At 61.2% G+C, this 24,282-nt stretch overlaps 2 protein-coding genes across 5 annotated transcripts; one reads left to right on the forward strand and one right to left on the reverse strand.

The window, feature by feature from the left end:
* The first annotated feature begins 845 nt into the window (after positions 1–845).
* Positions 846–18,903, forward strand: ARHGEF1 (Rho guanine nucleotide exchange factor 1). 4 transcript variants are annotated; one of them, XM_044257249.1, is made up of 31 exons: positions 846–950; positions 5,414–5,456; positions 5,545–5,628; positions 6,091–6,204; positions 8,173–8,271; positions 8,456–8,498; positions 8,692–8,938; positions 9,357–9,386; positions 9,640–9,739; positions 9,887–9,983; positions 10,057–10,092; positions 10,245–10,382; positions 10,981–11,086; positions 11,632–11,643; positions 12,247–12,414; positions 12,699–12,844; positions 14,255–14,401; positions 14,717–14,799; positions 15,020–15,145; positions 15,257–15,371; positions 15,481–15,581; positions 15,786–15,863; positions 16,083–16,158; positions 16,230–16,397; positions 16,895–16,982; positions 17,094–17,180; positions 17,428–17,498; positions 17,592–17,678; positions 17,959–18,134; positions 18,228–18,330; positions 18,540–18,903. In XM_044257249.1, the coding sequence occupies exons 2-30, from the start codon at positions 5,427–5,429 to the stop codon at positions 18,309–18,311; spliced, it is 2,937 nt and encodes a 978-aa protein (XP_044113184.1). In that variant the 5' UTR covers positions 846–950; positions 5,414–5,426; the 3' UTR covers positions 18,312–18,330; positions 18,540–18,903. The 4 variants fall into 4 exon arrangements, with proteins under 4 accessions (XP_044113184.1, XP_044113186.1, XP_044113187.1 ...); XM_044257251.1 differs by having other exon boundaries at positions 10,081–10,092; XM_044257250.1 differs by lacking the exon at positions 846–950 and adding an exon at positions 2,074–2,170.
* Positions 18,904–19,261: 358 nt separating this feature from the next.
* Positions 19,262–24,079, reverse strand: ERFL (ETS repressor factor like). Its single transcript, XM_044257253.1, has 6 exons — positions 24,061–24,079; positions 23,842–23,921; positions 21,142–21,376; positions 20,653–20,848; positions 20,430–20,547; positions 19,262–20,073 (listed from the first exon to the last, which is right to left on the reverse strand). The coding sequence occupies exons 2-6, from the start codon at positions 23,906–23,908 to the stop codon at positions 19,625–19,627; spliced, it is 1,065 nt and encodes a 354-aa protein (XP_044113188.1). The 5' UTR covers positions 23,909–23,921; positions 24,061–24,079; the 3' UTR covers positions 19,262–19,624.
* Between the last annotated feature and the right edge of the window lie 203 nt (positions 24,080–24,282).

Raw genomic sequence — 24,282 nt, forward strand, 5'->3', positions numbered from 1 at the left:
CGCCTGTCTAGTGGGGCTGGTACCCTGTGCTGACTACAGCCAAGCCACACCTTTTCTTTTCTGGGAATCTGGGAAGAATCTGTGGCTGTCATCTGGGGACTGGGGTGGGGGGCACAGGGACGCAGGGTTTCTGGGAGAAGAGACAGACAGACAGACACAGAGAGATAGTGATGGAGAGACAGAGCAAGTGAAGAGAAAGACAATGAAGGGACAGGGAATGGGGGGGGCAGAGAGAAAGCAGGAGACAGAGAAAGGAAAGAAAGGTCCATAGAAAAATGGACACGGAGAGGCTGACTCCTGGGACTCTAGAGAAAGCAGTGGTTGGCAAAATGACCGAGGTGGCCATGCAGAAAGCTACTGAGACCGGGAAAAGGGAAAACAAGAGATGCGACACAGGGGAGGGACAGCGCGGAGAAGCAGGGCCCGCGAGCGGGAGGAAAAGACCCCCCACGGAGAAAGGAAAGCCAGAGGGGCAGACAGAGAGGGACGCGGACAGAAACGCGCTCAGCGAGGCAAAGAGAGAGAGGAAGACCAGGAGACCCAGACGGAAAGCAGGGGAGGCTGCGGCGAGACGGCCCCCATCCCGCCGGGGAGGCGATAGTGGACACCCGGTGGAGGCGAGAAGCGTGGAGCCCGCGACCCGGGGACAGACAGACTGACAAAGCCGGGAGGAGCCGGGCGGGGCCGGGGCGGGGCCGGGGCCGGCTGGTCCCCCACCGAGCGGGGAAGGAGGGGCCCGGCGGGCTGCGAGAAGGGGAAGGAAGCGGAGGTGCCGGGCGGGCGCGGGGCGCGGGCAGGAAGCGGGGAGGGGCGGCGGGGCGGGGGCCTCCGGAAAAACGCCCCAACTTCCTGCCCCGCCAGAGCCAGGAAGCGGGAGCCGGGACGCAGGGCCCGGGATCGCCGAGCCCGACCTCGGGCACCCCGCCGGTCACCTCCCCGCCGGACTCCAGGTACACGGTCCCGGCCCCGCCCGGCCTCCCGCCCCTAGGCTGCCAGGGGAAGTGGGGAGGAGGAGGGAGGGGGCCGGGGCGCTGCCGGCCGTGCTGGGGCCTCCTCGGCGCCCCTCAGAGCCAGCGTCGGCCCCTCCTTGGGCCTCAGTTTCCCCATCTGTCAAGGGGAGCAAAGAGAGGAGAACTAACACCTGCCGAGTGCCCAGTAAGTGGGGATGAAGGGTGCAAGGCCGGGGTCAAGGCCTCGCAACTGTCCAGCGGAGGACGGATGATCACTCCTATTGTACGGGTGGGGAAACTGAGGCTTAGGGAGCGGAACCGACTCGTCCCCGGGTCCACACACCGTGAGACCGAGTGGAGTTGGGATTTGAACTTGCAGGTGCTTTCAACTACCGTCCTCCAACCCCACATGCTTTAGGGCCACCGAAAAGGAAAAAACGTCAATAACTACGCCGTAGGCCCCTGTGAAGCTGGAAGTTGCAGAGCGCGTTTGAAAGCATTTTTGGGAAAGCCCTTTTTCTGGGCCATTAATTATATACCCTGAGAGACGGGTTGTAGATGACAGAGCTGGAGATCTTCCCCCATTGTACAGGCGGGAAGACTGAGTCTCGGGAAGAAGTAATTACTTTTTCCAAGTGACACTGCATGTCAGGGGGAAAGGTACCCTGGCACCCAGGAGTTTCGCTTTACAGTCCCGGCAAAGTGTGCGGCCGGGGCGGTGGGGGTGCCGGGAAAATTAGTGTCTGCCTTGGAAATTCAGCTGTTTCCGGAGTTAGGAAGGCAAGATAAGGTGGGGAACCCAGGCCGGAGACTAAGGGCCAGGGGCGACTCGGAGATCTGGGATTGAGCCCTGGGCCGGGGGAGCTGGAAGGACTCTGTAGTCTGGCTGGGGGGGCGGGGGCGGGGGGCGGGGCACGGTAGAGTGACAGGGGCAGTCGAGATACGGAAACGCCAGCCCTCCAAGGCAGGCCAGAGCGGCCCTTTCTGGCCAGCGTGGCGCAGTGGAGCGCTAGAGCGGCCGGCGAGAGGAGTAGAGTCTCCCAGATAGGAACCCGGCAGCGGCTAGGCTAGAGCGGCTGGCGGGAGGAGTGGAGCTGGAAGCAAAGGTAGACGCTGGGGCAGCTAGAGCGACTCGGAGGCGGGGGTGGGGGACTTTGGAGCCGGCGCGCAGGGGCTTCGGTTTTGGCTGCTGTGGTGGATTCTCCTACGACCGGGAGCAGGTGAGGGACGCGGCCCCCGGCGGGCGTCAGATCCTGACTCCGCAGGTCCGCCCCATCATCCCTGGCCGTGCGCCCCGCCACGTCCCTTGTAGTAGGATTTGGGGCCCGCGTAGACCCGCCACGTCCTACGTAGGATTTGGGGCTGGTATAGATGCCCCACGTTCCATATAAATTACAAGTTCCAACAGACCCACCAGTTTCCTGCTACCCACCCCCGGAAACTCGGCTTCTTACAGATGTGGGGTCCCCACCGGTCAGTATCACCCCCTAGAATCCTGGGTCTTGGGACCACCACATGCGTCTATAGAATTTTGCTCCCGTTTTAAGTCTCCATATGTCCCCTAGACTGGCTGCTTTACCTACGGAATCATGATCATGATCCGATGTGATCCTCCGTGTAGACCCACTTGTTTGAACTTGCCAGTAGAAGAGAATCTGGAGCCTTACACTTTCCAAGGGCCCCTTGTGAACTTACCTTGACTACTCTGTATTTTTAGTTGTTTACGGCTTCCGGAGGTTCTTGGGGACCCGGGTCATCCGCTCAGTGTCTTACCTTGCACAGAATCCAGGTGCCCATACAGTCCCCAACTGGTGCCTGCTTTGCTCTAAGACCCACACCTTTAAGAACCTTCTAAACTTTCCCCGACCGCCACCACCCCCAGTCCCATGGACACAGTGTCCCTGCTGCTGGACGGTTGGCTTTTTCAGTTGCCTACAAACCCATCTGACAGCCTCAGTGTGTGAATACCCTTTGTGGTACCCCCTCACCGTCTGTCTTCTAAGCAGCCAACCCCGCACCTTCCCTTCCAGAATGCTTTCTGAGCCCTAAGCCTCTGTGGAGCAGCCTGAGCAGCAGCCCGCACTCCTGCCGGTCACAGTGCCCACAGACCCCTGACTTCCCCAGACACCATCAAGGGATCAGATGTGCCTTCGGTTCAGATTTTAGTTTCCTAAGGTTGGAGTGGGGGGTGGGATTCCACGTGCTCTGAAGGAGCACATTCTCATAGTTAAATGTGTGAACTCTGAAGTCAGACCACCTGGATCTGAATCCTCACTCTGTCTCTTAAGAGCTGTGCCTCAGTTTTCTCTTCTGTAAAATGAAAATAGTTATAAAACTGACCTCCAGGAGTTATTTAGAGGATTCAGTGAGTTAATACCTGTAAAGCAATAATGCTATGCCTGGCATATACTTTATGACACTTAGCGCACACTAACGGTTAGCCACTGTTTCGTGTTTCTGTGATGAGGAATGCAGAGGTAATAGGCATCAGGTGCGTGATTGGGGCCTGCCTGGCCCTGAGCATTTGCTCACATGACATGTGTCCTCTCCTTTGTGCTTTTTGGAATCTCCCTGCCTCTGTTGAACCTCCCCCCACGCTGCCCCCGCGGTGGGGTGAGCATGGACCTTCCATGTGTGCGGTCATGTTTTCCAGAAGTTGCTGCCAGTGGCCTGGTGAAGGTTTTCTGTCTCCAACGGGAGTAGTAATTGTATGGGATGCGTGTGGTTGTGAGCTTGAGTGAGTTCAGATGTGAGAAGCACTTGGAGCAATGCCTAGCACGCTGTTACGTGCTAGGTAAGTTTAGCTTTTTAATAAATAATTGCTTTTTTTTTTTTTTTTTTTTTTTTTTTTTTGGTGCCGGCTTGCAAGTTTATTTACGTGAAGATTAAACGATTAAAAGATTAATGCTCAAATCTTAAATCACCCAAGCTTGGAGGTGGACAGAGGCGCTCTATGGAAGAGAAAGGGAATGTCGTGTGCTCTGGGGAACCCATGGGATGACACAGGGACACTCCAGAAAGCATCACTGTTTCATGGTCATAAACAAAATCCTACCCACCGTTTATTGAGTGCTAGGGAGGAGGCCTGTGGAGGAGGCAGAAGGGTGAGCCTCAGGCAACCGGGGCTGGAAATAGCTTTGGGTTGTGGGGGGAATCCCCCTCCCCTCCCCCCACCACCCCACTGGTCCACCCCTCCCCACCTCCTTCCCGCCTGACAGGGGCTCTGCTGGCATTAGTCAGACTAATTAAGGACCGAGAAGATGGTGGTGGGAAGACACAGGAAAGCAGAGACTCTAAGGGAGATGATGGGAGAGCCGGGGAGAGAGAGAGACAGTGCATGACACAGTGACTCGAGGACTCAGGTGGCTGCAGAACCAGATGTGGGAAGACAGATAGAGGGGAGAGACAGCAACGGAAGCTAGGGCGAGGTGGTGGAGGGGGATGGAGGGCAGAGATGGTGGGAAAGGGAGACAGGTCTGAAGGGAGGGAGAGAGGGAAGGAGACCAGGAGAAGAGAGGCAAAGACTTCAAGCACATTCAAGGGACAGACAGCCAGAGGACAGATAGCTGGCCACGGAAGGAGAGCCAGCGGGACAGATAGAGGCAGGGCAGGGGAGACAGACACACCTTGGGGATGAGCTGGCTAAGGACCATCCCTTGTTTTATGGGATTGGAAGCAGGGGAAGATACCAGGTCCCCGAGGGAAAGCGACTTCTGGGTCTCTGGAAAGAGGTTCAGAGTTTTGTTTTCTTATGTGGAGAGAGTTGGGGGTTGGGGGATTTGCCATTAGATTTCCTGTCACAGGAAGTGGGGCTGGTGGGTTCAGAGGCAACATCCGGCCCCAAGCCTGTCAGGTCTAGGAGAGCAGCCCCCACACACCCCATTTATCTCCTTTCTACCTTTCCTTTAACCTTCCCAACTCTGCTAGCTCCCAGGCCCTGCCTCCCTAGGACCCAGCCTGCAGCACCCTCTTCCCTCAGACCCAGGAGCCCAGACTCCCAGTGCCTCCTCCCTCAGACCCAGGAATCTAGGCTCCCAGCCTGTCCTTTCTCAGACCAACCTGCAGCCCCTCCTCCCTCAGACCCAAGAGTCAGGTCTCCTTTCTCAGACCTAACCTGCTGCTCCCTCCTCCCTCAGACCCAGGAGTCCTGGCCCCCAGCCTGTTCCCCATTAGAGACCCCAAATTACAGGCTTTCATGGCCACAGCTCTCTTAGTGACCCTGGCTCCTGGGCCTCCATCGCTTCCCCCACCCTCCCAAGGCTCCCTGTCCTTGGGCTCCCCGCCCTGGCTAGCCTCTGAAGGGCTCTTTGTCGCCACACAGAGGCCCCATTGAGCTGTGGAGGCCGGGATTGGGGCGGGGGACGCTGTTTACTCACCTTCACACCTGGGCCAGGAATCTGTGAGTAACCGCCCTGTGCCACTGTCTCCTGCCCCCACTGACCGTGGCCCCTCCTGTTCCTCAGCCCTGTGGAGCCCATGGAGGCAGAGGACATCGCCCGCAGGCTGGTGAGTGGAGAGAGCCTAGGGGCAGGGGACTGGGGGGCTGTGAGTTGGCATTGCATCCCCAGCTGAAGCCATCCCTCCTTTTCCATAGGCCCCAGGACCATTGCGGCCTGGCCTGGTGCCAGTCAGCATCATTGGGGCTGAGGATGAGGATTTTGAGAATGAGCTGGAGACGGTGAGGGGGAGATGGGGTGGAAAAGCTTCTGTCCCAGCCTCCGTGGGCCCCAGCCCTCAAGTCCCATCCTCAGTGTCCCCTCCCTCCTCAGGTCCCCCGTGGGATGCTGGCCCCCGCCTCCTCTCATTGCCTGTCCCTCTTTCTGTAATCTGGGTACCGCAATCCTTGTTCCCTCCCGCCCCATCCTTGGTGTCCCATTATAGCGTGGACTCCTACCCTTTTAACTCTAGCCCCGGGTTTTTTCACTGCCCCCCTTAATCGCAGCACCGATCCCTATTCCCCATGCTAATGCTTGTCCTCATAACCCCCCGTTGTACCGTTGTACCGCTGACTCATCTGCTGTCCCTGACACCAGCCCCAGTCCCAGCTATTACGGTGTCATCGCTGCCAGGGAGGGGAGGGATCAAGCCCAAGGTGCCGCTCTGCTCCCCACTGTCTCACCGCCTCGCCCTCCGCCCTCAGAACGCAGAGGAGCACAACAGCCAGTTCCAGAGCCTGGAGCAGGTGAAGCGGCGGCCTGCCCACCTCATGGCCTTTCTGCAGCACGTGGCCTTGCAGTTTGAACCGGGACCCCTGGTGAGGGCGGGGCTGCGTGGGCAGAGGGAGGGCTGAGACCCGGATTGGCCACCCCGCTCAGTGAGACCGACCAGAGAAGCCCAGCTGGGAGGGTCCGGGAAACAGATCCAGAGCACACAGCGTGAGATCTAGAAGAGAGAGCCAGAGTGCTAGGCATGTGACCCTGGCAAGACTGCGGGTGCCCCGTCAAATCTCCGCAAGGAGTGAGTGCAGGGGGGAGGGTACTCAGAGCTGGGTCAGGCAGAGAGCATTGGAGACCCCAGAAGCCAGCAGAGCCCCGGGCTCCCCACCCCCGTTCCCTGCCAGTGGTTGTGTCACCCATCCATGGCCCCTCCTGCTGACCCTGGAAGTGGAATCCTCTTCTGCGGCCTCGGCAGGGGCCACTCGTCCATCGTTCGGGGCCCAGGGCTGTGGGAGGGAAGCCCCTGGCCTTCCCAGGTCTGGCTGCCCCAGAAACAATGAACCACCACAAGCAGCACACAAAGCAGAGCGAGCAGAACTCACTATCCCAGATAAGAGGCAGAAATTTCCTGGGCCCTGTCAGGGGCAGCCATGCTGCCCTGTAGGGTCTGGAGAGCCCAGTGCGTGACTCAGGAAGGAAGATGCTACTGCGCAGGCTGGAGGGGGGTGCTCTGGGGACAAGGTCCTCATCGCAAGGAGACCTAGGGTGGCCCAGCCCAGGCTGCAGCTAGGGTGTAGCCCGGAGCACTGGACCAGACTGGAAGTGCACAACAGGGTACACCCCCCCCCCCAGCCAGACATGAGAGAGCTGCTGGGCTGGGATGCCCAGGGCTCCAAGAAGGAGGGGTGCATCGACTGACCCCGGAGCTTCAGAAATGGGCAGGAAATCGGGAAAATGCCTTCTCTCCAGAAGAGTGGCTGCCCCTCCCCTGTGAATGGAGGCTGTGCCCCTCTGGGCAAGGAGGTCCCCCTAGCGAGCCTGAGCTTTCTAGAACTTGGGGTCCTGAACTCAGCCCAGGGAGGGTGCTGACTGCTATGTCCTCTTACAGATGTGGAAACAAGCCCAGCCAGAGCCGGGCGCTTGGCCGAGGTGACCCGGGTGGCCCCCAGCATTCAGACTCTGGCCTGCTGCAGCCCCCTTGCCTCATCAGCTGGGCAGGCAGCCAGGAGATAGCTGTGGCCCTGGGCTGCTTCCTATGGGCCTCTTGTGGGGTTTTGTCGTGGAGTTTGGGGGTGTGCAGAGATTGGAAGTGTTTATGGCAGGAAAACAGAGTCCTACCCCTACTAGGGTAAGGCCTTGGCACACAGACTGTGTTCCTTACCCAACAAGAGACCCCAGGAGCCAAGACAGGTGGGAGCGGGCAGCGCAGTGCCGGTAACTGCCCAGCATGGGGCTGAAGGGCAGGCGAGCTCGGGGGGGATGAGTGGTGAATGAATGAGTGAGCCCCACTCGTCCACCTGGTGATTTGCCCAGCCCCCTGTGCTCGGGGCCTCTCTGGGGCACTGATAAGCCAGAACCTCCCTCCCTTTTTCTCACATACATACATACGTGTGTCCCTCAGGTTTTTGCAGTATTTCTAGGCTTTGGGTTCTAGGGGAACAGGCTTTCTAAGTTCTAACCCCAGCTTTGCCACTAAGTAAGTAGCATCGTGACCTGGGGCAAGCTACTTGAGCCCAGTGTTCTCATCTATAAAAGGCGTTAACAACCAGTGATCATGACTGACCAGGTGAACATGGACCAAGGGTTAGAACAGCATGCTACAGGCCCCGGGCTTCTCAGTGTAGTAGGAGATAGCAGGAAACCAAACCATAGCCACTTCACAGGATAGAAAATGAGCAAATGGTCACGCTGGCCCCCAGGGAGGCCAAGAGAGGCAAGGGCCTGGGTGTGGGGGTGGTAGAGACCAGGGAGCTCTTAATCAGAAGACGTGAGCCTCAAGCTTTTCAAGGGAGAATGTGGTTTGGGGCTGGGAGGGAGAGGACACGTGATGCTCTCTGTCTCTCCAGCTCTGCTGCCTGCACGCAGACATACTGGCTTCCCTGGGTCCCAAAGAGGCCAAAAAGGCCTTCCTTGACTTCTACCATAGCTTCCTGGACAAGACTGCGGTGAGAGACACCTCTGAGGGGCCCCAATCCCCCCACAACCTGGTCCTGGGGAGACTCGGTGCCCACCTGGCCCTCCCTCCCTAGCTCCCTCCCTTCAGACCATCATTCCCAGCAGGCACCTGGGCTGTGGTGACCCCATCACTGCCCTGGCCCTCACCTTCACCCTGTTCTCTGGCCTGAGCAGGTTTTGCGAGTGCCGGTCCCTCCCACTGTCTCCTTTGAACTCGGTAAGGAGAGAAGGGGACTGTGGGTGAGGGAGGAGTGTCCGGCAGGGGAGCCCTGGGGTGGGAAGTCACACTCCCCTGCTCCCGTGGACAGCGCAGACTCCCGTCCTCGCCCCTGGACCCGGCAACCCAAGGAAGCGCACCCATCAGGGGTCTGAGGGTGGGTGGGAGCAACCCCCTGCCCATGTCTCTGCAGACCGCACGCGACCCGACCTCCTCTCTGAGGATGTCCAGCGGCACTTCGTGCAGGACGTGGTGCAGAACCAGCAGGCCACTGTCAGCCGGCTGCTGGAGGACTTCCGCTCCAAGCGGCTCATGGGCATGACACCCTGGGAGCACGACCTGACCCAGCTGGAGGCCTGGGTTGGGCGGGACCGTGCCAGCTTTGAGGCCCGGGAGCGGCACCTGGCCGAGCGGCTACTGACCCACCTGGAGGAGATGCAGTGAGTGGGGCCTGCCTGCTCCCCAGCTTGGCGTGGGGGTGGGGTCCCTGCAGCTTCAGGGTTCATTCCTTAACCTTTGGGCTCTTCCCCTGCCTTCTGGGTTCCCCAGCCCTGGCATTTGTAATTCAGCTGGTTTTGTGTTGTCTCTTCCCAGCTTTGGGGTACCCTCCCAGTTTCCAGGGCTTTCCATGGTCTTGTGTTTGGGCCTGGCGCTTGGGTCCTGTCCTTGCCACTCCGAGCTCTCAAGAGACGCTCTTCTCTGCTGTGCTCCTCCTTCCCTGTAGCCGTGGCCCTCTCCCTCTCCGCCTTGCCTCTCTCTGTTCCTTCATCGAAGGGGCAGCACCCCGGACACCTGTGCTGGATAGACAGGGATCCAGGCTTAGCAAGTTTGTCGCAAACTTCTTCCTTCTTTTTGCAGACACACCATCTCTCCCGATGAGGAAAAGAGGTGATAAGAGAAGCAGAGAGAACGGCAGGAGAGGCATTTAGTCCCCCAGGCCCCAGGGAGGAGGACTGGGGATTGGGGCCCCGTCCTCTGGAGCACTCTCTGCCTTCCTCAGACACTCACCTGGAACCGGTTGGGGGGCTGGGGTGGGAAGTGAATGCAGAGGGGAAGGCTTGGGGGACAGCAGTGCCCCCATGGCCATGGGCGTGTGTGTATCTGCACGCATTTCGGGGCCCTGACTGACCCCTCCCCACAGTGCCGCTGTGGTCAGCGCCATCAGCCTGTACATGCGCCACCTTGGGGTGCGGACCAAGAGCGGGGACAAGAAGTCGGGGAGGAATTTCTTCCGAAAAAAGGTGCTTCCCCTGAGCACCCAAACCTGGCGCTTCCCTCCCCAGAAGCCCCTGGGGAGCCCCGTGATTTGGGCTCCCAGGGTCTGATTCTGCTCAGTTATGGTCTCAGAGATGGAGAGCCCCCTCCTTCACTCTCCCTCCTTCCCTCAGATGATGGGGAATCGGCGGTCAGATGAGCCAACCAAGACCAAGAAAGGCCTGAGCATCTTACTGGATGCCGCCCGCTGGAACCGGGGCGAGCCTCAGGGTGAGGTACCTGGCCTCTGCCCGCCCTGTTTCCCCACGGCACCCCTGCCTCACCGCCCCATCTCTCGTTTCAGCCCCCGATTTCCGACACCTCAAAGTCGAGGCTGATGGTAATGGTCCTGAAGCTGGCTGGGGGTAGGGAGAACCTGGGAGAGGGTCGGGGTGCTCCTGGACTGTGGGGAGGATGGGGCTGGAGTGCAGGCTGCAGTGGATTAGACGTGTTGGGCTCTCATTTCCCCCTGCTCCCTGGATGTCTCCCCAGCTGAGAAGCCAGGCCTTACGGAAAGGAGGGGAGGCCTAGGAGTGCCCTCCCGGGACCGGAACGTCGGGGCTCCTGGGCAGGACGTCCCTGGAGTTTCTCCACACCCTCTGTCTGGAGACAGCCCCGACCGGGAAGCAGGTGAGTTTCTTGAGCGCCTCCCTGCCCCCCAGAGACACCTCCTCCTCTGTTCTCTACTTACCCTGCCCTGCTCTTGGTCCCCAGTAGTATTAAGAAACCACCCCCCTTTGCTCACCTGCTTCACGGCTGTCCTCTCAGGCTCCAGCCTCTATCCTGGGGCTGCTTAAGCCCCCCTCCTTGGACTACATTTCCCATCCGCCCCCAAGGCGTCATTTCCCAGAACCCTCTCAGAGTATATTGTCAGTCCCCTCTAGGGATCTAAGGCAACTGCTTGGCCAGTTCTGGGTTCAAGTCCCAGCTCTGCGGCTTAGTCGCGTTATATCTGGGAAGCCGTGTCTGAGCCTCAGTCTGCCTAAAAGGGGTCTATCCTCTCCCTGCAAGTCCCAGCTGAGGGTCAGGGAGGGAATGGACGTGGAACCTTCCCTGGTTCTATGGCTCCCCCAAGCCCTCGCCCCAGCTGCTGTGGCCGTATTCTCAGAGGCCCTTCTATCAGTCCGCCCCCCATCCCCCACGCCACAGGAGGAGCTCGAGGCCCCCAGGGTGGGGGTCTTGCCATAAGGGCCTGGCAGCCATCTTTGTTCTCCCTGCCACCCCACAGGTGTTGATGCCCCACCAGAGCTGGGGGACCCACCACTGCAGGGCCCGGCCAGCCTGGAGCCCCTGGCGCCCCCAGAGAGCACTGAGGAGGGTGCTGACACAGAGAGGTGCCTGGGGCTGGGTGTGGGGTTGGGGTGTGGGGAGCAGGAAGGGGCTTATCAGGCCCTGGGGAGGGGGGGAGGTTCTGCGTGTGCCGGGGTCGCGCTGCCATTTGCTCCTGCTGTCCCCGAGCCATCTCCACTCTGCCCTGCTCCTCCCTCTGCCCATCTCTGCCTTCTCTTTCCGTCCTCCACTTTCTCTTTTCTCTCTCCTCCTCTTCTCTTTCTCCTCCTGCACCTCCTCTTCCGCTCTTCCTGGCCTCCCTCTTCCTCCTGCCCCCTCCCTCATCCCTTCTTTAGGTTGTCATTCCCTCCTCTCCTCTTTGGAGCCACTGCCCTGCGCCTTGCTCCCGCCCCTGCCTCCCTGTGCCCTGTCCTCCAGCCCCCACCCTCTGTGCTCCAAGCCTGGGGGCCCTGTCCTCCTCACAGTTGGGGGGCAGGCTCTGCCCCCTGCCCGTCCTTGTGCCGCTGCTTTGGGGATCCTTTGGTGGGCGGGGGAGGTGAGTTGGGTTCCATTTGGGTCCTCCTCTGACCCTGTGCCCCTCTCTCCCCAGAAGATGGAAGAGGTGGGTCCGTGGGCCCTGGGCGGGGGGGAGGGCTAGGCCCTCCCCCATTTCTCCCAGCCCCTCCCCTCTCCCCATGGGCCATCCCCTCCCCTTCACCCTGCAAGGGGTGGGTGGGGACATCACCCTCCCAGCAGAAGAGCTAAGTATTGAAATCTTTCCTCCCTCCCTCCCTGCTCTGCCCCCCAACCAGCCCCTTGCCTCAGGGAAGGGAGGGGTCAATCCTCTGCTCTGGACTGGGTTTCCTTCCCCACCCCCACCAAGTTTCCCCATCCCTCTTGACCACCCTCAGTGCCCCAACAGCCCAAAGTCCCAAGTTCCACTGCTCCTTCTGACTCTCTCCTCTCTTCTGTTGCATGTTTGGTATCTGTCCTGGTCTCCCCTACCCTGGTCCCCGTCTGTCCCTGTCCTGGTCTCTCCTTGTCTGTCCCTGACCTGGTATATTCCCACCTCTGGTCTTGTCTTGGTCTCTCCCTGTCTCTGTCCCTGTCCTGGTCTCTCCCACCTGTCCCTGTCTTGGTCTCTCCCTGTCTCTGTCCCTGTCTTGGTCTTTCCCTGTCTCTGTCCTGGCCTCTGCCTGACTCTGTCCTTGGCCTCGGGGTCCAGGCTATCGGGGCGTCTGGGGCGCTCGGAGAGCCTGCGGGTGAGTGACCGCCGCCGGCCTTCCCGGGGCAGCCTCGGGGCTAAGGGCCGGGGTGGGGGCCGCTCCCGGAGTGACGTGGACATGGACCCCAGCTCTGCCACAGCCGTGCTTGGCCCTACCCGACGAGCCACGTAGGTCATTCCTCCCCCATCTACTGAGGCAGCCTGGAGAGTCAGGAGGATGGTGGGGGAGGGGTTGTTGCCAGAGTTAGAGAGAACTGCGTATTGGACACTGAGGTCACAGGAGAGGGGTGGGACTCTTCTTACTTAGAGATTTGGGGCCTGCTCTGGAGGCCTTGAATGCCAAGGCCATGGGGCAGGCTGGGGGTGGGGAGGTGGGGCTTGGACACTAGGAATGGAAGTCTCCTCCCAGGGATGCCCCAAGCTGGGGACCTAACAAGGCCTCTGTCTCACAGCCCTGAGCCTGGAGACGAAGGGGACCCAGCACGGTCAGGACTAGAAATAGAACCAGAAGAGCCCCCTGGCTGGCGGGAGCTTGTCCCCCTCGGCACCCTGCACAGCCTGCCCAAGAGCCAGGTGAAGCGGCAGGAGGTCATCAGTGGTGAGTACGGGGGACGCCACCCAGTTCTGGTGAAGGGACAAGGTGCTGCCATCTCTGTGCGCCACCGGCCACGGGCCGGACTTGAAGGCAGCCTATTACCACCGAGGGCCATTTGTCACATACATCATGGAACAGCCACGCATGGAACAGGAATGTGGCTGTCAGCTGTCAAAGTGACGTTTGCTGCGAGTTTTTTTCCTAGTGCAGGGCAGAGCTGGTAAGAGCTGGAAGGGTCACATGACCTTGTATTTCTCGAGGAAATCTTTGTTTCCTTATTCGGGAAGTAATAGTTCCCACCTCAAAAGATGGTCATAGAGCTGAGGGGATTCGTGGGAAGTGTTTAATGTGGTGGGGGGCCAGGTAAGAACATTCCAGTGTGGACTTAACTGTTCAGAGGCAAAAGCAGTGCCATGGGAACAAGTTCCGGAAGATACTCAGTGTATCCTCAGCGCTTGCTTCTGGGCAGGGAGATGATGGAAGTATCCTTTCTGTGTTGATTCTTCTCTGCGATCTCGAACTGGGTGTGGGGTGGGCGTTTGGCAAAAGTAGAACACTTCTTTGGAAGCTCTGGTTTAGAAGTTTTATTTACACGTTGCTTAATAGTAAGAGGGGAACTCATTCGGAAGTTCTAGGGCCATAGGGGAATACTTCTTGTGTTCCTTCGTATCCTTCTAAGGATACGAGCCAAATAGAAAGCAGTGTTATCTGGTAGAATTTTCTGGAATAATGAAAACTCACAGCCTCTGTGCTGCCTAGCAGGGTTACCACCAGCCGCATAATGGCCGTTGAGCACTTGAAATGTGACAAGTACCACTGACTACAGAACTGTATTTCATTTCAATTAAAATCCGAAGGACTGTGTGTGGCTAGTGGTACCGTAGTGGACAGCACAGCCGTTTCCCTCATCAGAAAAATATTCCTAACATGAAGTTGTGCGTTTATTGTCTCCAGGAACTCCTGGGGCCCCTGAAACCCAGGCATGCTCCCTCGCAGTGTAGGGGGAGGGGGGCTCCCTGGATCCAAGGCTATCAACATATGTGTAAAGGGTTATCATTGTTCCAGAAACCAAGGCCGAGGGACTTGCTGGATGCTACACACAGCTGTAGGCTTGCTGGTGGTGGTGCGACCAGCTCATCCCAGTTCACCTGGAATTTTCCCAGGTGTAGCACTGACAATCCCATGTTCGGGGAAAGGCATGGGTTCCAGGCACAGGGGACCACTGGTCACCCGGGCTGGCTGCTGCAGCCAAGGAACACCAGCAGTGGGATAAGGAATCCTCAGTGGCTGGTTCAGGGGTAAATGATTCCACCCAGGGAGAGTTATCCCTGTCCCCCCACCCTGAGCCTGCCTCTGAGACTGTGCACCCCCCACCCCCCGCACCCTTCCCAACCATGCTTCCTGCTCCCGCAGAGCTGCTGGTGACTGAGGCCGCCCATGTGCGCATGCTCCGGGTGCTGCATGACCTTTTCTACCAGCCCATGGCAGAAGGGGGCTTCTTCTCCCTGGAGGAGCTCCAGAACATCTTCCCCAGCCTGGACGAGCTCATCGAGGTGCATTGTGAGTGCAGGGCTGTGGCCCGCTGTGCGCCTCGCTGCCGGCTCCCTCCTCAAGGCCTCAGTGGCTCAACCGGAGCCTAGTACATTCTCCTTGAGTGCCTGGCATGGGCAGCTTCCTTTCTAGCCCTGGAGGCAGCCCTGGACCCCCCAGAGCTCATATTCCCGGGGCACACCAACAAGGGCATGGCATCTGGTGGGTGGCGGCCCCTTGGCCCCCAGGATCCAACACCTGCAGCTTGACCACCGCCTCCCACTCAGCTCTGCGTGCTGCAGCTCGGGCCCTGACAGTGCTCCCTTCCCTTACTGCTCTCCACAGCCCTGTTTCTCGATCGACTGATGAAGCTCAGGCAGGATAGTGGCTACCTCATTGAGGAGATCGGAGACGTGCTGCTGGCTCGGGTGAGGGCGCCCAGCCCCTGCCTCCCCCTAGGGTCCCCTCTTTCCAGCCAGGGACCTGGAATCCAGGCCCAGGGAGGCCGGTCTCAAGCCCCTCTCCCATTAAGACCCCAGGGTCTGGGCCGCTCACTGCAGGCGCCTGTCGAGGCTGCTCTTCCCACGTGAGGCCTGGCTCTTCCCAATCCCACCTGAGACACCCTCCCTGGCCTGAATCTCGCTGTAGTTTGATGGTGCCGAAGGCAGCTGGTTCCAGAAAATCTCCTCCCGCTTCTGCAGCCGCCAGTCATTTGCCTTAGAGCAGCTCAAAGCCAAGCAGCGCAAGGAGCCTCGGTTCTGTGCCTTTGTGCAGGTGAGGGGGAGGCCAGGGTCTGGAGGTGGGGGGTGGGGGGGGGAGGCGTGCTGGTGTCACAGTTCCTGCCGCGTGCCCCCAGCTGGGCCACTCAGCACACTCTGCCCGCAGGAGGCTGAGAGCCGCCCCCGGTGTCGCCGCCTGCAGCTGAAGGATATGATCCCCACGGAGATGCAGCGTCTGACCAAGTATCCGCTGCTCCTCCAGAGCATCGGGCAGAACACAGGTGCCAGCACGCCGGGCCCCAGAGCACAGGGCCCCAGCTTCTGCGGGGCGGGGCGGGCCAGGAGCTTCCCGGCTCGGGGTCACCAGGGCCTGCTTCTCCTTTGCCACAGAAGAGCCGGCGGAACGAGAGAAAGTGGAACTGGCAGCTGAGTGCTGCCGAGAAATTCTGCACCACGTCAATCAGGCTGTGCGCGACATGGAGGACTTGCTGGTATGCCTGGCTGTGGCTGTGGGCCCCAGGGCAATGGGCTGTCCATGTGTGGGACTTGGACAGGCCTTAGTCTTGTCTATCTCAGGGCCCCTTCTCTGGAGGCCAGGCCCTGCCCTCGGCTTGTCCCCTTCAGGGTCACTGTGGGTCAGCCACAGCCTTCGGGTCCTCCCCATGACTCTCCCTTCCCCCCACCCCCACCGGCAGCGACTCAAGGATTATCAGAAGCGCCTGGACTTGTCCCACCTACGTCAGAGCAGCGACCCCATGCTGAGCGAGTTCAAGGTGGCCCTGCCCGCCCTGCCCTCCCCGGCCTTCCCCTGCTCTCCGGCAGCCCTGCCCCTCCTGCCCCTGGAGTTCTCTGCTAATGCACCCTAGGAAGGGGTGCCACCCCACCCCTCCACCCAGAGCCCCTCTTCAGTCCCAGCTGGTTGCCCCTCCTGACCCCTGCCCTCCCCTCCCCTCTGTGCCCTGCGCCAACCGGGTACGCCCTCCTGCCTCCAGAACCTGGATATCACCAAGAAGAAGCTGGTGCATGAGGGCCCGCTGACATGGCGGGTGACGAAGGACAAGGCTGTGGGTGAGCGCGGGGGCCGGGGGCGGGGTGCTGGGGGGTAGGGGCAGCTGCTGAACCTGGGCCTTGCCCTGCAGAAGTCCATGTGCTGCTGCTGGATGACTTGCTGCTGCTGCTCCAGCGCCAGGACGAGCGGCTACTGCTCAAGTCCCACAGTCGGACGCTGACACCCACACCCGACGGCAAGACCATGCTGCGGCCGGTGCTGCGGCTCACGTCCGCCATCACCCGCGAGGTGGCCACCGGTGAGGCACCAGCCCATGGCGTGGGCGGTGACCGTCCCGGAGGGCTGGGGAGCATGTGGGGGGGGGGGTGCCAGGGGGCCCCAGCAGAGGCGAAGAAGGCAGCCAAGGGACCAGGAGCATTGTGGGTCTTAAGAAGGGAGCCCGGCAGCTCCCCTGGGTTTGCAGGGAGCAGCCCGCTCTCATCAGTCTTGGGAAATGCCCTCTGGCTGTCTCCTGGGGACCATAGGGGAACGGGGTGGGAGAGACAGAGTTGGGGCTTTGCAGAGGTGCATCAGCAGCTCCAGGGGTCTGTGGGGCAAGCCAGATTGGGGACTTGCTGCCTGATGGACAAGGGGTGTGAGATGGAGGCCTTGGGACAAGGCCTGTGAGGGATGGCGTGAGCTGTGGGAGCCCGAGGCCACTGCCAGCAGGGGCTGCCCCAGCCTCTAGCCCACACTCAGGGGAGGGCACATGGGGGTAACCTTGGCTCTGAACCCCCCTCCCTCCTCCTCTTACAGATCACAAAGCCTTTTATGTCCTTTTTACGTGGGACCAGGAGGCACAGATCTATGAACTGGTGGCCCAGACCGTGTCGGAACGGAAGAAGTAAGGGTGGCCTGGGTGGACGAGGAGGCCCGGGCTGGGGGGTGGGAGGCTCCGGCGTAGGATCTGGGGGCTCTGACTGCCTGCCCTGGGGGCGCTGACCTGTCTCCCCAGCTGGTGTTCCCTCATCACCGAGACTGCTGGATCCTTGAAGGTCCCCGCTCCCGCCTCTCGCTCCAAATCCCGGCCCAGCCCGAGCAGGTGAGGGAGGACAGTGGAGGCCTGAGGAGCCGGGGAGTTTGAGCTCCGGGTGTGTGTGTCTGTCTGTGTCTGTGTGTGCGTGTGCCACCACCACAGCCTCTCCAGCCCCTACCCAGGCTCCTCTGTCTCCATCTCCCAGCCTCAACTTTTTTATCTGTTTGTGCCCTCCCCCACCCCGCCGCTGTCTCCCTGCCGCCTCCTCCCCAGGGCCAGGGCTGTGGGATCATTTAGTCCTTCCTCCCCCCAGCACCCGAGAGCCCCTGCTCAGCAACTCTGAGAACGGCAACGGCGGTGGCCGAGAGATGCCCCCAGCGGATGGTGAGCCTTTGCAGGGGGCGCCAAGGGGGGCGGGCGTCATGAGGAGGCCCAGCAACCGCTGAACATCCGCTCCGGCTTCTGCCTCCCGCCCAGGCCGGACAGAAAGGATCCTTAGCATGCTCCTGCCCTACTCCAGACCCGGCCCCGAGGGCCAGCTCTCTGCCAAGGCCCTGGAGAAAGGTAGGCCGCGGGGGGCTGCCTCTAGCCCCCCTTCCCAGCTTGCCTCCTGCCCAGGCCCAGCGTGCCTGGCCTGCATCACACTCTCGGTGGTCCCAAGCCCCCTTTTCCTGCCACAGCCTCTGTCCCTCCCCCCTGTGTTCCTTGCCTCTCTTCTGCACCCCTTCACGTCCCCCAGCCCCACCTGCAGCCTGGCCCCCACCTTCCCCTCTGGGATCCCCGCTGCCAGCCTTCAGCCTCTTTCCCAGCCCTTCTTCTGACTCTGTTCCCTTGTCCCTGCCAGTGCTGTCCCTGAAGCAGCTCCTGTTTCCCTCGGAGGAAGACAGCGGGGCGGGGCCTCCCCGTGAAGGGGATGGGGTCCCAGGGGGCGCCTCCCAGAGCCAGGACCGGACCCAGGACCAGACCCAGGAGATTCGGGAGAAGCTGCTCAGCCTGGAGGAGACCATGAAACAGCTGGAGGTGGCACCCTGGGGGGAGGAGCAGGGTGCAGGGAGATGGAGCCGACTCCGGACTCCATGGAGGGACCCCTCTCACTGCGGACTCTCCACCCAGGAGGTGGAGGAGGAATTTTGTCGCCTGCGACTCCTCCTATCTCAGCTCGGGGAGAACGCTGCCCCCCAGCCTGGCTGTACCTGAGGTTCCTGGCCCCAGGCAGGTGAGTGGAGAACTGGAGGGACCAGAGTGGGCGTCTCAGTGGCTCCCTTCTCTACAGCCCCCTGCTGCTCTCTCCCTCTGCCTCAGTCTCCCTGCATGTCCCCATTCCACCTCCTGCACCCTCCTCTCTCCCTTCCCTCCTCCTCCCTCTCCCCCTTCCTCCCCCTTTCTCTTCATCTCTCCCCATCTCCCTTTTCCTACATCCCCCAGGCCTTGCAAGACTGAGGGCCACCCGCTGCCACCGCACAGCTGCCACCGCCATCTCCACCCCAAGGGCCTGAGGAGAGGGAGCTGGGCTGCCCGGGGCGGGGGGCTGTGCCTGGGGGAGCCCCGCTGGGATCACTGTCTCCCCGCAACCTCCTGTGGCCTGGGCTTTCTCTCCCTCCTGTCTTCTGCTTGGGGGACTCAGGGCTTCCTTCCCAGGGGGACCACAATGACCCTGCCATGCCCCGGGCCATCACAGTATTGCCGGGGGCGGGGGGCCACACCTCTATTCCCCACCCCCAAGTGCCTTTGCTCTGTTTTTATACCCTGAATTGGAGGTTTATTTTTTAATATATATTATCTAAGGAGAGCTCTGTGTCTGTGAGGATAGGGTGGGGGCCCTGGAGTGGGTTTGGAGCCCTCCACGACTGACTGGCATCACTTTCCTGGGTCTGTCCCACTGCCTTTGTCCAGTCCTTCTTTCCTGGGTTTTGCCAGCGACTCCCCAGGTGATGCTCCCACCCCAAGCCCCAACTCACCCGTGACGCCCGGATCCTGCACAGCTCACGCTCCTTTCCGTTCTTTTATTTTTGTAGTAAACTCTCTGGAGGTGGCTAGTGGGGGTTGTGAGGAGCTGGTGGGGAGGGGGCCCTCCTGGGTGGGGCTGGGGGCGGGGTTATTGCTCTGAGCTCCCTGTCCCAGGGGGCTTGTGTGGGGAGGGGGTCAGGGCTGGGGCCAGCACAAGGGGAGACACAGCCGCACAAACACACAGGGCACAGCACGGGGGGCATGTGGGCAGGAGAGGCTGGGCGCCATATTGCACTTTGGGAGTGGGGCCAGGCGGGGACCCCCCTCAAACAAGCCTGGGCAGGAGGCTCGAGGCTGTCACCGTCATGTTCCCTCCCTCTCTGGACAGGGGAGGGGAGACCCCAGCCTGGGGTGAGGGAAGAAGGTGGGCAGCCAATTGCCCGGTCCTGGGAAGGGGTCGAGGGCTTGTCCCCGGCCTCGGGCGGGACATCGAGGGTAGGCCAGGCCAGGCATGAGTGGCTGCCCAACCCCCACCCTGGTGGAACCCTTCACCCCACATGGGTTCAGCTGCCACTCCCCGCTTTGCTTGCCTTGGCCTTGGGGGGCACAGGGAGGCCCTCGTCGCCCTCGCTGTCAGAGCTGCAGCCGCTGACGTCCGTGATTTCCAGCTCCGAGTCGCTGTCGTCCTTCCCACCCAGTGTGGCCTCCGGACCCCTGGCTCCCGGCAGCGCCAGGCGAGGGGCTGCTGCCAGGCCTGAGGGGCGCTCAGGACCCAGGGCCTCCCCTGCCGCAGCCAGGAGGGGTGAAGTTGCAGGGCCTCCCCCGGCCCCTACTGAGGGCAGGTGGCCCAGGGTACTTGCCAGAGGGTTAGGGTAGAAGTGCGGGGGGTACAGAGAGGGGGGCAGCTTGGGGAAGGGGCCGGTGAGATACGGGTTAAAGTTCCAGGGATAGTCTGGGAAGGCGCGACTGTAAGGACCCAGCAGGCTGGGGGGCTTGGAATAGCCAGTGGCACCTGGGGAACACGGGGTGGGTCAGACTGGGCACACTGTGGGAAGGTGCCCCCACCCTGTGCTGTCTGCCGAGGTCTGCCCATTGGGTCTCCTACGTGGTGTCTGCCCGCTCTCCACCCCCACCTGGTTTTTCCAGTCCTTTGTCGCCTAAAAGCCCCTCTCCCAGCCTGTCCCTGCCCCCGTTTCTCCCCTCCCTCTCCCCAAGTCCTCCGGTGGCTTTTAAACACAGGCACACACGCAGCCTCACCCTGGGCCTCCTTCCTGCATCGTTCCTTTCCCCATCTTTCCCCATCCTCTTCCCTCAGACATGGGCAGCATGCCCCCCCGCAAACCGGCACCCACACCCGCAGGCCCTTACCAGAGCCCAGGAACTGGAAAGGGCTGTCCAGACGCAGCTTGTCTGTCTCAGGAGGGAACAGGGGCGCCCGGGCCCCTGGCTCTCCCAGGCGAGGGGCCGAGAACAGGGTCTGTAGTGTCTGCAGAGGGAGGCGAGGGAGGCCTCACAGCTTAGACCGGCTGGGTTGAGGGCTGGAGAGAGGGCATCAAACCCCCAGTTCGGGGACCCCAGTGTCCTAACTCACCTCGGGGGTAAGGGGAGGAGCATCTGGCCCAGGCGTCCCCGCAAAGGGACCAGGGGTCAGCAAGAGTGGGGAGCCCGTGGTGGCTGCTGCCACATCCAACAGTGGGTAATTGACAAGTACGACTTTGCTGAAGTTGAACTTGTAGGTGAACCTCTTCCCTTTGGTCTTATGGAGAATCCGCTTGTTGTAGTAGTAGCTGTGGGGAGAGGGAGGACAAGGGGATGCTGGGGAGGGGCACCAAGGGAGGTAAAGAGGGCGCCCCTGACTCATTAGTGCACAGAGCACTAGCAGGGATACTGAGGCCCACATAAGTCCCTTAACCCAGGTAAGCAAGGCAGGGGTGAAGCAGGGGCTGGAATCCTGGCTTCTGGCCTTCCTCCTCGAGTCCCTCCCTCTCCCAGGTAATCACAGGAACTACCCCACGGAGATCCCTGCCCTGGCAGACCGAGAGCAAACCCCCAGGGCCAGCCTCCCCCTGCCCCTCCTCACCGTAGGGCCCGGCTCAGCTTGTCGTAATTCATGTGAGGTTTGCACTTGCGGATGCCCCAGAGCCGAGCCACTTCGTCGGGGTCCTTGATGACGAATTCCCCGTAGTCCCCCTGCCAGGCAATGACCCCCTGATACTCCTCCTTCTGCAGCAGCTCCAGGATAAAGTGCCACAGCTGGATCTGCCTCGAACCAGGGGATGACTCCGGCTTGTAGGCCCAGTCTGGGAAGGCAAACCCTGGGGACGGGAGGCAGGGGAGTGGCCCCAGGTCAGGATGCCAAGTCCAAGGCTCTGGGTCCCCCGCAGACTTGGGAACCAGGAGGCCCCCCTGAATCCTGGTCTCCAAGAAGCAGCTGCCCAGCTTCAGCCATCTTTAGGGAACCAGTTCCCACTCTCTCTACCCCAGGTGGCGTCCAAGCCCCAAACTGTCCAAATAGTGGCAGAGAACTCCGTTGCCCAGGGAGCCTGGAGTAGCACCTGCAGCTCCTCCTCTACCTTGGCACAACTCGCCCGCGTTCGGGGTCTGGGGGTAGAGTGTGGGGAGGCCATGGGAGCAGCAGCCCTCCTTGTCCACAGCCCTTCTCCCGCTGCCCCCTCCAGCCTAGCCCCAGGAGGCCTCTGTTCTCGCCTGCTCTCAGGAATACCCTCAGTCTTGCTGTCTTCTCCTCCTCCCACGCCCTTGCCCCCCAATCCGCCCCCCCCACTCCATCTCTCCCTGACGCCCTCCACTGACCACAGGCTGCCACGTCCAGGCCTGTCTGCGCGTTCGTACCTTTCATGTCCTGTGTCCCCCCCCCACACACACATCTGTGCTCCAACACTCTGAGCGCCCGTGCGTCAGCAGACACCCACAGCGTACAGGTCCCACAGACGTCCACTCACACTCCAGGGGCGCCTGGCGACACCACGGCCCACGGGGGGCGAAGAGTGGGGTGCGGCAGCTCACACACAACGTTCCGCCAAGGCAGGCCCTCCGGGCCCCTCAGAACAGGGCCCCGCTAACCACACTGCCACGTCAGGAGACGCATAGGACCATGAAGGCCCAGCTACCAGTGTGGCATCAAGACAAGTGTCTGCCTGACAGGCATACATGGGGTGACCCCACACCTGTCCCCCTTTGCCTCAGAGACCGCAGGCCCAGACATGGGGATGGAAGGATTAGCAGGGAAGGAACTAAGCTTGAGCTGGGAGAGCAGCCACGTGACCTATGTGCTGTGCATGCCCAGGGCAGATCTTTGCCCTCTCTGGCTGACTAGTTTCAGGGGTGGGAGGCAAGGAGCAGCAGGGTCCCACCTGGGCTGCCTGGTGTGTCCCTGGGTGCTAGTGCCTCCCCTGCCGAAGGCTCAAAGGCCAGGCAGCTTCCTCCCTGAAAGGATAATTTTTCTCTCAGGCCCATTTTGGGTCTTTCTTACTCCAGGAGACAGAGCTCCATCAACCCACGAGCTTTGGCACATTCCACACCCGGAACACATCCTAGCGAGGAAGAGGCAACCCCAGAGATGACACCACACAACTGGCCACCCACGCGCAGATACACACCCCAGTCTGGAGCCACCATCTGTCCTCAAACACACGTCCCCAGGTACATTGTACCTGCTGACACACACTCGAGAAGACCCATCTCAGCCCACAGACACACACACATTATGACGACCCCCCAAAGTCCATCACACTCAGTGAAACACAGATGCAAGAAACCTCCTGACACACATACCCCAACACACACACACAGGCCTGGGGGCACCCACCCGCCCAGCCCAAAGCCCACCAAGACCCCCATCCTGGACCCCGGCCCAGACCCAGAAGTAACAGCAGCAAGCTCCTCACCCCATGGAGGCAGGGACGTACTTGGCGAGCTGGCATCCCCACTCTGCCAATCCTGAGACGTAAGCATGCTAGACATCCCAAAGAAACACCACCTGCCCAGTGTGGAGACACCCAGGTAGCCTCCCGTGTGTGTGCAAACAGGCACAGCCGCTCACACAAAGACTGACGCCGCACAGACATACTCTCCGAGTGTGACCCCTTCTTCCAGAAGCTCTGAAGCATGACACAGGGACACATTCTGAGACCCCACATAGAAGCAGGCACAGACTGCCTGTCTGCGTGCGCGCACACACACACACGCACTGGCGCAGACACACACTGCCCGTCTGAGGGGCGTGTGACTTGGCACATCCAAGCCAGTCTTACTGTCCACATCCCCAGCTCTGGGTGTCCACTTCTGAGCAGGCCGTCCGTCCTCTCTCCCAGGGCTCCAGCGGGCCGGGCCATGTCTCCATGTCCCCCTGCCCAGGAGTCCCTGTCTGTCTGTCCACCTACGCCTGGCCCGTTCCCCCATGGTCCCCGCCCCTGCTCCGTCAGTGCCTGGCCATCTCCAGTCTCCTCGCCTCTCTTTGCCCGAAGGTCCTGGGCGGGAGCAGGCTGAGAGGTACGCAGCCGGGACCCCAGGACTTCAGACCCCTGAATCCTGTCTGTTTTGGACCCCGATACCTCCCCCACCCTCCAAAGACCCTCATGTCCCAGCAGGCAAGTGGCAGGGACAGCTGGCTGTGAAGTTTTTAGCCAAGTTTCTCATTAGGGGGTTGCATTGAGGGGACTGAGAGAGAGACCCGGACAGAGGAGGGAGGACAAGGAGAGGTGCAGAAAGGAGGAGCCGGCTGGCTGGGAAGGGGCGGGAGGTCCGGGCCAGGGCCAGTTACCAGGGGTCCAGAGAGCCGGCAGGGCGGGCGGGGCGAAGAGAAGGTCGGAGACGCAGCTACAGTCCATGGTGGAGCCAGCCCTGCAGAGAGGCCGGGACAGACACGCGGGGACAGGCAGGCAGCAGGCAGGAGAGACAGACAGGGGTCAGTGGGGTGGGCGCTCCGCCCAGGCCCACCCATCCTGCCACCCGCCGCCCTCTCCACCCACGGCCAGCGGACCCTTCCTCCCGCAGCCTCCTCCTCGCTCTGTGCCTCAATCACTACCCACAGCACCCCGGGGCCTCCCTCCCCACTGCTCCCACCGGCTTGCTCGCTCACACTGGCTGGCGCCCCCCCCCCGCCCACCCCGTGCTGTGCAGGCTCTGCCGCTGCCTTCTCTCCAGCCGCTCTCTTGCGCCTGACCTCTCAACCGTCTCTGCGTCTCTGTCCCTCTCTCTGGCC

This window comes from Neovison vison, chromosome 7, assembly GCF_020171115.1.
Source record: "Neovison vison isolate M4711 chromosome 7, ASM_NN_V1, whole genome shotgun sequence".
Lineage (NCBI taxonomy): Eukaryota > Metazoa > Chordata > Mammalia > Carnivora > Mustelidae > Neogale > Neogale vison.

Coding starts and splice junctions, on each gene's coding strand:
- ARHGEF1 (XM_044257249.1), top strand. CDS start 5,427: ATGGAGGCAGAGGACATCGCCCGCAGGCTG. Junction 10,383..10,980: donor CAGCCCCGACCGGGAAGCAG/GTGAGTTTCTTG, acceptor GCCACCCCACAG/GTGTTGATGCCCCACCAGAG. Junction 17,499..17,591: donor AGAGATGCCCCCAGCGGATG/GTGAGCCTTTGC, acceptor CCTCCCGCCCAG/GCCGGACAGAAAGGATCCTT.
- ERFL (XM_044257253.1), bottom strand. CDS start 23,908: ATGGACTGTAGCTGCGTCTCCGACCTTCTCTTCGCCCCGCCCGCCCTG. Junction 21,377..23,841: donor GCCGGCTCTCTGGACCCCTG/GTAACTGGCCCT, acceptor TCCCGTCCCCAG/GGTTTGCCTTCCCAGACTGG. Junction 20,849..21,141: donor AAGCTGAGCCGGGCCCTACG/GTGAGGAGGGGC, acceptor CTCTCCCCACAG/CTACTACTACAACAAGCGGA.